This window comes from Wolffia australiana, chromosome 9, assembly GCF_029677425.1.
Source record: "Wolffia australiana isolate 7733 chromosome 9, ASM2967742v1".
NCBI classification, from domain to species: Eukaryota; Viridiplantae; Streptophyta; class Magnoliopsida; order Alismatales; family Araceae; genus Wolffia; species Wolffia australiana.
The window spans coordinates 17,522,697-17,533,419 of NC_135843.1; the positions used below are offsets into that span (position 1 = coordinate 17,522,697).

At 43.8% G+C, this 10,723-nt stretch overlaps 2 protein-coding genes across 2 annotated transcripts; one reads left to right on the plus strand and one right to left on the minus strand.

The window, feature by feature from the left end:
* The first annotated feature begins 435 nt into the window (after positions 1-435).
* Positions 436-6,811, plus strand: LOC144707459 (DNA repair metallo-beta-lactamase family protein). The gene is made up of 4 exons (XM_078580569.1): positions 436-933; positions 3,226-3,434; positions 5,498-5,605; positions 6,353-6,811. The coding sequence occupies exons 1-4, from the start codon at positions 642-644 to the stop codon at positions 6,809-6,811; spliced, it is 1,068 nt and encodes a 355-aa protein (XP_078436695.1). The 5' UTR covers positions 436-641.
* On the minus strand, positions 6,762-9,830 carry EMB2769 (Cwf15 / Cwc15 cell cycle control family protein). Its single transcript, XM_078580571.1, has 8 exons — positions 9,744-9,830; positions 9,424-9,608; positions 9,232-9,338; positions 8,309-8,359; positions 8,146-8,233; positions 7,672-7,762; positions 7,482-7,582; positions 6,762-6,952 (listed from the first exon to the last, which is right to left on the minus strand). The coding sequence occupies exons 2-8, from the start codon at positions 9,552-9,554 to the stop codon at positions 6,829-6,831; spliced, it is 693 nt and encodes a 230-aa protein (XP_078436697.1). The 5' UTR covers positions 9,555-9,608; positions 9,744-9,830; the 3' UTR covers positions 6,762-6,828.
* Between the last annotated feature and the right edge of the window lie 893 nt (positions 9,831-10,723).

Below are 10,723 nucleotides of genomic sequence, written 5' to 3' on the forward strand. Positions count from 1 at the left end.
GTCCACGTCCCAGACAATCCGGAACAAAGTAATGCAGGGACACGGACGGGACGGTTTTTTCGTCCCAAGACAAAAAAATCCTCCCGTCCGCTTGGTTGGACGAAAACCGAGATGGAAATTCATCCCGAGACAAAAACGGATGGTCGGTTTTTGTCCACTCGGACGAAAAAATCGTCCCGTCAAAGGACGTCTCGGATGAAAACCATCCCATCCGCATCCATGCACTGATTCCGGACGTCGGACGGGACGATCTTCATCCCTTCCCGTCCGTCGTCCACGTCCCGGACGATCCAGAACTATAGTCTTAAGTTCTTAAACTCTTGTCATAAAGGTCATGCCCTAATTCCTCAAAGAAAGAGGGATTTTTTCGAAAAATACAAACTCAAGTCGTTACCTATAAATAGCCCACATTACCCATTTCCGCGCCACATTTCAATTTCGAAATCCTTCCTTTCCTCTTCCTCTTCTTCCTCCAAATCATCGTCAAATTCGTCAAGATCATCAACATTATCGGCATCGACATCGTCAAATCCGACATCAACATCAAGATCATCATCAGCATCATCATCAACAACAACAACATCATCATCAGTATCATCAAAATCAGCAGAAGCAGCATCGTGTTCTTCGATGGGGATGAGATGGAGAGGGGATTGATCGCGGTGGATAGGTGGAACGAGGAGAGCCAGGCCTATTTCCTCACGCATCTCCACGCAGATCACACTAGAGGACTCTCCTCGGACTGGAGTAGAGGCGTCCTCTTCTGCTCCCCGATCTCCGCCGCGCTCTTCCCTTCTAGATTCCCCGGATTCGATCTCTCCCTTTTGCAGGTCCTCGAGATCGGCCGTCCGCGATCTTTGAAGCTCGCGTCGCGATCCGATGGCCAAGATCTCTCCGTCCGCGTCACCGCCATCGACTCCTGCCACTGCCCCGGTGCGTCTAGATCTGATCTTTTTCTAATTTTTCTCTCTACAATCTTTTTTTTCGAGTTTTTTTCTGTAATTGTTCTCGGCTTTTTAAAATTAGATCGCAGGAGTTGTTCGTCGCCGATTTTAGGAGTTTTGAAAAAAAATTAACAAAATTTACGAGCTGCATTGATCAAACAAGAGAAACTTTGAATAACAAGTTTTCAAAATAAATAAAATTCTGATTGTCTAAGAGGAGCAGCAGGGATTTATATCTAGGTCTTGGATTCGACAAGGAAATCACAGGAAGGAGTTACTTGTCGCCGATTTCCAATCAGACCGCTCGCAATAGGTTTTTGTTCTTCCGGTCTATCTGCGTCCAGGCGTCAGTTCTTGGATATGGCCCGGCGATTGTGTGCTTGCGCTCTGGTTTTTGAATTTTAGTTTTATCTTGAGAACGATTTCTACCTGATTTTCAAGTCGAATCTGAGACATGAACTTAACTCCTGCTACTCTGCTTGAATTATCGGCAACGTTTCATTTCCAGTTCGATTTCCGAGTGAAAATTGATAATTAACAGCCGGCGCGCTCGCATCAGCTCTACTTTCGTCCGATCTATCTCCATCCAGGTTTCAGTGCTTGAATCCACAGCGGCGATCTAATGCGCGCGCTCGGATTTTTAAATTTAAATTTTCTCGAGAGAAACGCATGGAAATTGGTGGCAAACTACTCCTAGCGCTGATTTTCTCCTCGAATTTGAAAAATCGGATTCATTTATCCGGTCAATCCGATCGAGAAATAATCTTCAACGATTTTAAAATTGGTCTCCCATGAGCTTACCCAATCAAACGATGTTCAACGAAGTTTCGGCGGAAAATTCGCTTAATCTGCGGTGGTGCAGCGATTTTAATAAATAATCTCCGAAGTTCCTGTCGGAAAACGCATAATTTTCATAGAGTTTTTGTTCAAATTTTTTTTCGCGGAGTATCAATCGAAAATCTATGGATCTGCCGTGTCGCAACGGTTGCTCTTTATAATCGAATATATTTGAAATCTGTTGATCGGGATGTTGACACGTTTTTAGGAATCGTCTCCGAAGGTCCTTCCGGAAACGAATTTCAAAAAAACTCCGAAATTCACATCCGAAACCAATAGTTTTTCAAAAAAAAGCTATGGACTGGTGGAGGAGCAACAATTTTACGAATTAATCTCCTAAATCTATATCAGAATCGAATTATTTTCAAAAAATTCCGGGGATCGTTGTTGGCTCCTCAATTTCCCGAAACATTCTGTGAAATTCCCATCGAATGGAATACTTCTTGAAAAGTTTATGGATCAGAGATATCCATAACTTCACCAGAACCGATAGTTTTCTATTATGATCTCCAAAATCACACCAGAATCGATTTTGTTTTTTACATCGCCAAAGTTTATACCATAATCGAATTATTTTTTAAAAATTCCGCGGATCAGCGATGGCACCTCGATTTCTCGAAATATTCTCTGAAATCAAAACTATACCAGAACCGATTGTTTTCTATTTTGATCTCCAAAATTACACCAGAATCGATTTTTCTTTTGAATCGCCAAAAGTTATATCAGAGAAGAATTACTTTTAAAATTTTCCTCGGATCAATGCTGGCGCCTCGATTTCCCGAAACAATCTCTGAAATCCCATTGGAATGGAACAATTTTTGAAAAATCTATGAATCAGAGGATCTTCAAAACTATACCAGAATCGGTTGTTGTCTCTTATGATCTCCCAAATCACCCTCGAATCGATTGCTGTCTATTATCATCTCCAAAATCACACCAGAATCGATGGTTTCGTTTTTAATCGCCCAAAGTCATATCAGAATTGAGTTACTTTTAAAATTTTCCTCGGATCAATGCTGGCGACTCGATTACCCGAAACAATCTCTGAAATTCCTATTAGAATGGAATAATTTTTGAAAAATCTATGGATCAGTGGATCTCCAAAACTACACCAGAATTGATTGTTTTCTATTCTAATCTCCATAATTACACCAGAATCGATTGTTTTTTTTTTAATCGCCAAAAGTTACATCAGAATCGAATTACTTTCAAAATTTTCCTCGAATCAGCGCTGGCGCCTCATTTTCCCGAAACAATCTCCGAAATTCCCATCGGAATGGAAAAACTTTTGAAAAATCTATGGATCAGAGGATTTCCAAAACTATACCAGAGTCGATTGTTTTCTATTCTGATCTCCATGGCTACACAAGAACTGATTATTTTTTAATCGCCAAAAAGTTTTATCAGAATAGACTCACCTGTGGATCTGGTTGTTCTTGCGCAGGATCGGTGATGTTCTTGTTCCAAGGCGATCTGGGATGCGTTCTTTACAGCGGAGATTTCCGATGGGAGCCGACGAACGAGCAGGCGTGGCGCGCGAAGAAGACGCTTCTGCGTGTTCTCGGAGGAGACGCCGTGGACCTTCTCCACCTCGACAACACCTTCTGCAATCCTGCCTTCGATTTTCCCCCTCGCGACGTCGCTGCACGCCAGGTTCTTGTTTCTCTCTCTCTTCATCATCGTTGATCATCACCCGAGATCGTCATATTCTTCCTGTGATCGAACCTCTCTTTTCATCACCGTTGATCATCACCCGAGATCGTTATACTGTTCCTCTGATCTAACGTCTCTCTTCATCGTCGTTGATCATCACCCGAGATCGTCATATTCTTCCTGTGATCGAACCTCTCTCTTCATCATCGTTGATCATCACCCGAGATCGTCATACTGTTCCTCTGATCTAACGTCTCTCTTCATCGTCGTTGATCATCACCCGAGATCGTCATATTCTTCCTGTGATCGAACCTCTCTCTTCATCATCGTTGATCATCACCCGAGATCGTCATATTCTTCCTGTAATCGAACCTCTCTTTTCATCACCGTTGATCATCACCCGAGATCGTCATACTGTTCCTCTGATCTAACGTCTCTCTTCATCGTCGTTGATCATCACCCGAGATCGTCATATTCTTCCTGTGATCGAACCTCTCTCTTCATCGTCGTTGATCATCACCCGAGATCGTCATATTCTTCCTGTGATCGAACCTCTCTTTTCATCACCGTTGATCGTCACCCGAGATCGTCATACTCTTCCTCTGATCGAACCTCCTCGTTTGGACTCTACTCTCAATCACTCGCTCAATATTTATGTCGCTGCACGCCAGGTTCTTCCTTTTCTCTCTCTTCATCACCGTTGATCATCACCCGAGATCGTCATATTCTTCCTCTGATCGAATTTCTTTTTCTTTCTTCTTTGGGATTTCAAAATCTCTTCGATTTTCGTCCTCTGAACTACTGCTCCGTCAATCCTCGTTAGCACTCTACTCGCAATCACTCACTCAATATTTATGTCTCTTTCCTCTCTCTATACTTATGTTACTGCTCCATCATCCTCGTTAGCACTCCTCTCGCTTTCTGATCTATCTCTCCTCTCTCTGAATTAATGTTAGTGCTTCGTCATCCTCGTTAGGACTCCACTCTCTCTCTCTCTCATCTCTCTACTCTCTTTATATTTATGTTACTGCTTCATCATGCTCGTTAGGACTCCAAACTCTCTCTCTCTCGTCTCTCTCTCCTCTCTCTGTATTTATGTCAGTGCTTCATCATCCTCCTTATGACTCTACTCTCTCTCTCTCATCTCTCTCTCCTCTCTCTATTCTTATCTTACTGCTCGATCATCCTCGTTAGGACTCCACTCTATCTCTCTCCCTCTGATTACAGATCCGTCATCCTCGTTAGGACTCTACTCTCTCTATAATCTCTCTCTCTCTCTACTCTCTCTCTCTGTCAACCGCTTTGTCAAACTCGTTAGGACTATACTCTCTCTCTCTCTCTCTCTATCTTACTGATCCATCATCCCCGTTGGGACTCTACTCTATCTATAATTTCTCTCTCTCTCTACTCTCTCTCTCTGTCAACTGCTCTGTCAAACTCGTTAGGACTCTACTCTCTCTCTACTCTCTCTCTCTCTCTCTATCTTACTGATCCATCATCCTTGTTAAGACTTTACTCTCTCTATTATCTTTCTCTCTCTATTGCTCCATCCTCCGAGGACTCCACTCTTTCTCTCTCTCCCTGCATACTGCTCCGTTATCCTCTTTAGGACTCTACTTTCTTTCTCTCTCTTATTTCTCTCTCACCTCACTTCCTCACTCTATATCTGTCTCCTGCTCCATCTCCCCCCATTTAGACTCTACTACTAGTCTACTACTACCTCTACTCTCTCTTTGTGTGTACTGCTCCATTATCCTCATTTGGACTCTACTCTCTTTCTCTCTCTAATCTCTCTCTCACTCATCTCACGCCTTTCTCTCTTTACCTGTCTACTGCTCCATCTTCCTCATTTAGGCTCTACTACAAGTCTATTTCTACTACTCTCTATCCGTTTACTCCTCTGTTATCCTCATTTGGGCTTTACTCTCTCTCTCTTTCTTACCTCTCTCTCCCTCATTTTTTCAAATTATCGAACCCAATGAAATCTTCGAATTTTATCTTGGAGAGATATTTAATTGGGGGCTGCTCTGCTCGTGGGGCTGGTTGACTGTTAACTGGGGCAGGTGATCGATATCGTCAACCGACACCCCGACCATGAGATCGTCATCGGCGTCGACACGCTCGGCAAGGAAGATCTCCTCGTCCAGATCTCACAGGCTTTCAACACCAAGGTCTCTCTCTCTCTCTCTCTCTCTCTCTCTCTCTATCTATCTTACAAATTTCTTTGGAAGTCATCTCTTTCTCTTACTCTGTATACCCCTCCGTCTTTCTCGTTGGGAATCACCCTCTTTATCTTACTCTCTTTGGAACACACATCTCTCTCTTACTCTGTCTATTTCTCCATCTTAATCTTTTGGTCCTTTCTCTCTCTTTTGATTCTCTCTCTCCCCTACTGTCTTTTTTCCCCTCCTTTTTCTTTGGTCCTCTCTCTCCCTACTGTCTTTTTCTCCCTTCTCTTCGGTCCTCTCTATCTCTATTTCTCTTGCCATCTGTCAACTGCAACACCACCCTCGGAAATCTTAATGTCTCTCTCACTCTGTCTTCTGCTATTTCTCTCTCTCTCTCTCTCTCCCTCTACTTATCGGCTTGTTGAGACTCTACAACTCTCCATCTTCCTACTATATACTCTTTCAGACTCTCTCTCTCTCTCTACTTATCGGCTTGTTGAAACTCTACATCTCTCCATCTTCCTACTATATACTCTTAAAGACACTCTCTCTCTCTCTCTCTCTCTCTCTCTCTCTCTCTCTCTCCCTGTTTTCTGCAGGACCATAACCAACCTTCTCTCTCTCTCTCTCTCTTCTCTTTTTTCCAGCCTATTCTCTAATGCTCGAACTTTATTTTGACTTCTCTTACATATGCATATATATCAGTGGGGCTTCTGCTCTCATGACAAGTGCGTGGTGTGGGTGGTTCAGGTGTGGGTGTGGCCGGAGCGGCTGGAGACGATGCACCTTCTGGGCCTGAACGGCATGTTCACCACCCAAACAGCCCAAACCCGAATCCGGGCCATCCCCCGTTACAGCTTCTCCGCTGCCACCCTTGTCGCCCTCGACTCCCTCCACCCCACCCTCGGCGTCATGCCCTCCGGCCTCCCCTGGTCCCCCCGCCCCCACGACTACTACGCCGCTCCTCATCGCTTAATCCACACCGTCCACTTCTCTGCCCACTCCTGCTTCCGAGAGATCGCCGACTTCGTCCGCCTCCTCCGCCCCGCCAAGCTCGCCGGCACCGTCCCCTCCTCCTCCTGCTACCTCAACCCCTGGCACTTCTTCTCCCACCTCTGCCAACCTCACTCAGAGTCAACCTCCCCCAAACACCCGAGCAAAAAGAGAAAGTCAACTGTTCGTCCTCGGATCTCTGAATCCCGGGATTAACGTCCGACATCTCCTCCTCACTTCATGTACTTTTGGAGGAACTTGCGGTGGAAGTCGTTGCGGATGGTGTCGTTGATGAAGCGCTTCGGAGCCTTGGCCTCTCCGCGGGCCTGGTTCTTGAACACCACGTCATCGTCCCACCTGACAGGCATTGCGGTGGAGACATGTCAGCATTAAGTGCGACCAATATAATGCAGGGATGCAGACGGGACGATTTTTTCATCTCGGGACAAAAAATCGTCCCATCCGAGGATATGGACGAATTTTGGCACGAAAATTCGTCCCGGAGACCACCGAACGGGGCGGTATTTGTCCCGTGGGGTGGAAATATCGTCTGTCCGGAGGTCTCTGCACGATGGACAGACAAATCTGGACGGAAAACGGCGGACTCACATCCGACGGTTGAGATGTTGCCACGTGGCCTCCCTAGGACAATTTATAATACATTAAAAATATAAAAATGTGTTTTTTCGTCTGGGACGAATTTCGGGACGAAAAACCGTCCCGAGATTATTGGACGGGATGGTTTTTTTGTCGGTGAACGAAAAACCATCCCGTCCTTCGTCCACGTCCGGACGATCTGGAACTATAGCAACCAATCAGAAGGTTGTGCTCGTAGACCGATCCAGCCATGTCTAGGACACCACCCAGGAAGATGTTATATACGTACCTCCTCTTGACATTGAAGGAAGTGGCGTTGTTCAGAAGGGGGTTGCCGCGGATGAGCTCGGCCTCCTTGGTCTTGAGCTCTTCCTCCTGCTGCAGCCGATCCTGATAACCCGAAAAAAAAAAGTAAATAAGTATAAACTTGGAAACCAAAATTGAAGGGAAAAAACTAAACTTTTCTTCTTATCACGTACTTTTCGTAGCTTCTCTTCAGCACGTTCTCTCCTGATCTGTTCCAGCTCGGCCATCAGAGCTTCGGCATCGTCCTCGTCATCATCGTCGTCACTGAACCAGATTGCAGATTGTTATTTGAGTTATTAGAAATCAGTGGAAGAAAAATATAGATTAAGCAGTTAATTAACGGTCAGAGACTGCTGATTGATATTTTCAATATTGCAATGTATAATATTGAAAATTCATAAGATTACAATCCCAATCATCCATAAGATCTAGCAGAGCCTTTCATTCTAAAAAATTTCATACCACCACGCAACTGCCAACCGTATCTGATCTGACCATCCCTAATTATATTCTATCATTGTCTCTTCTTCGAGAGATCAGAAATTTGCAATCGATTAAAAGATACACTATCCTAGGAATGAAATGAATTCGGAAGAAAAATTAATACGTTTGGGAATAAATTTAATTTAATTCTGGCAGAACAGTACCTTTCATCTTCGCTCTTGACCTCGACATCAGAATCATCAGCATCGACACTACGAGGTATGAGTCGATCTTCAGCCTCTCTCTTTGCACCTTAACATGATTAGAACAAGGAAATATAATTAGAAAATATTAATAATTCGATCTCGGGTTTCTTTCTAGACGTACCTTCTAAGAGCAATTGGCCGGATCCAGCAACTTTTCTTCTTTCCCGGTCATCTGTTTCAACAAATCGAAGAAGAATTGGCAATCAATATCCATCGAAGGAAGCGAAAAAGAATATTTCGATTTCAGATCGCAAGGTCATACAATAATAGATCCACTTGCATTTGATTGGAACTCATAGAATAAAAAAAATGATTTTAAATGTTATCTTCCTGCTCCCAGCTAACTCTCATCAACTAGCACTTCATGCGAACCATCAAGAGGAATTGGTTGGATAAATTGATTTTCTTATATGAAGAAATCACATACTCTTTACGCAAGGGAAATAGATTTTTTCAAAAATTGATTTGTCGTTACAAGGATTTCAAATCATATGCACATTCGAGAAAAACAGATACTAGAAAGATGAGTCACTGATATTTCAAAAAAAGAAAAAAAAGAAAAGATAGATGAATCATTGTTGATTAAGGTCAAAGAAATTTGAATTTGATCTTCCTGCTTCCCAGTTAGCTCCCATCAACTTGTACTTCATGAGAACCATGGAGAGGAATTGGTTTGATAAATTGACTTCCCACTTATACGAAGCAATGACAAAATAGATACGCAAGGAAAATGGATTTTTATCAGATTGATTTGTCGTTCAACAAATAAATTTGAATTTTAACTTCCTGTCCCCCACGTAACTCTCATCAACTAGCACGTTATGTGAACCATTAAGAAGAATAGGTTTGATAAATTGATTTTCCACTTTACATGAAGCAAGCGCTGATTATTTACGCAAGGAAAATAGATTTTCTATCAAATTAATTTGTCGTCACAAAGAATCCATATCATATACAAATACGACTAAAACATAGATACTAGAAAGATGATTCAGTGTTGATTAAGATCAAAGCAAATAATTAGAGAATTTCAACGGTGATTACCGGAGTAGTTCTTGTCCTTGGAAGAAAAGTGCCTCCTCTCTCTCTCCTCCAACTCCTCCCGAAGATTCCTCTTTTTCACCTCGTCCTGCGTATCTTGCCCATCTCTCCTGCAAAATACGCAACGAAAAAAACCGATCAGAAGATCAAATTCAAGGATTCGGAAAAGCGGAATTTAGCGTGATCGCGGGAAACCTGTGTTTGAGCGTTGTATGAGCGGCGAGATCACGGGAAGAGTACTTCTGGGACGGGCCAAAGATCCGAGTGCCTCCCTGTTCGTTACCGCCCTTCGCCGGCGCCCATGTCGGTCGAGCGGCGGTCGTCATTATCGCCGAAGTCTAGTTCTTCGCGCCTCTCTTCAGATCAAGCAGAAAGCCTCGCTGAAAAACATAGACATGTGAGGTGGAAACCCTAGATTCACAGATTGCGCTCGATTCACAGAACAAGAACAGCGAAAATCTTGTAAATCAACAAAAATTGCAAGGCCTAAACCTCAATTGATCGAACGGGATTACCTCTTCGCGATTCTAGACGAAATCGGAGACGATGATCACGGTGGCGACCGACGATCGGGCGAGAAGAACAGAACGAAAGGGCGGTCAAATGGTTATTAGGGGGTCGATATATATAGGGGCTGAGCTGGGTGGGACCTACCAAGAATTTGCTAACGTGTTGCTCTGTGATTCGTGGATGTAGCCACGTTATCTAGGAAATGAGTGTGAAAGGTATAGTGCACGGACGAGGACGGGACGATTTTTTGTCCAGGTTGGACGAAAACCGGGACGAAAATTCGTACTGGGACGAACGGACGGGATGGTTTTTGTATCATCGGACAAGAAAACCGTCCTGTCTGGAGGTCTCAGACGATGGCCGGCAAGGGATGGATGAAAATCCATCGGATTCGCTTCCTACGGTTGAGATCTTGCCACGTGTCATCGATATATCAATTCCGTGACATTTTGCATCTAAGTCCCTGCTTTTTCCCGCATGCCCACATTTACGTAACCCAAAGGTAATTGTACATAATGTCGACATGCTTTCTCTCTCCTCCATATTTCCCTAAAAAACTTAGAAAAAACCATATTAATTCAATCAGACCTTGGAATAATTTTTTGTTGGATATTTCGTTTGGGACGAGGGAGGGAACTGTTTTTCTTCGGACAGGACAAAACTGGCAAAGTCGGGACGCGACAGGATGATTTTTCGTCCTGGGACGAAAAAACCTTCCTGTATGCATCCCTGCACTCATTCCGGATGTCAGGCAGGACATTCTTTGTCCCGTCCCCTCCATCATCCACATCCCAGATGATCCGAAACTATAGTGAAGGGTCAGCCCAAAAATCATCAAAAGCCCAACCTTTTGTTGATTTTAATTTCCTATTTATGTGTTCACATTAGGGGACACTATGTTTTGGATGGGACGAGATGGATGACGAGTGGTGATAGACGAGGACTGGACGTCAAGATAGTCAAGATCTCCGTCTCATCACACGTC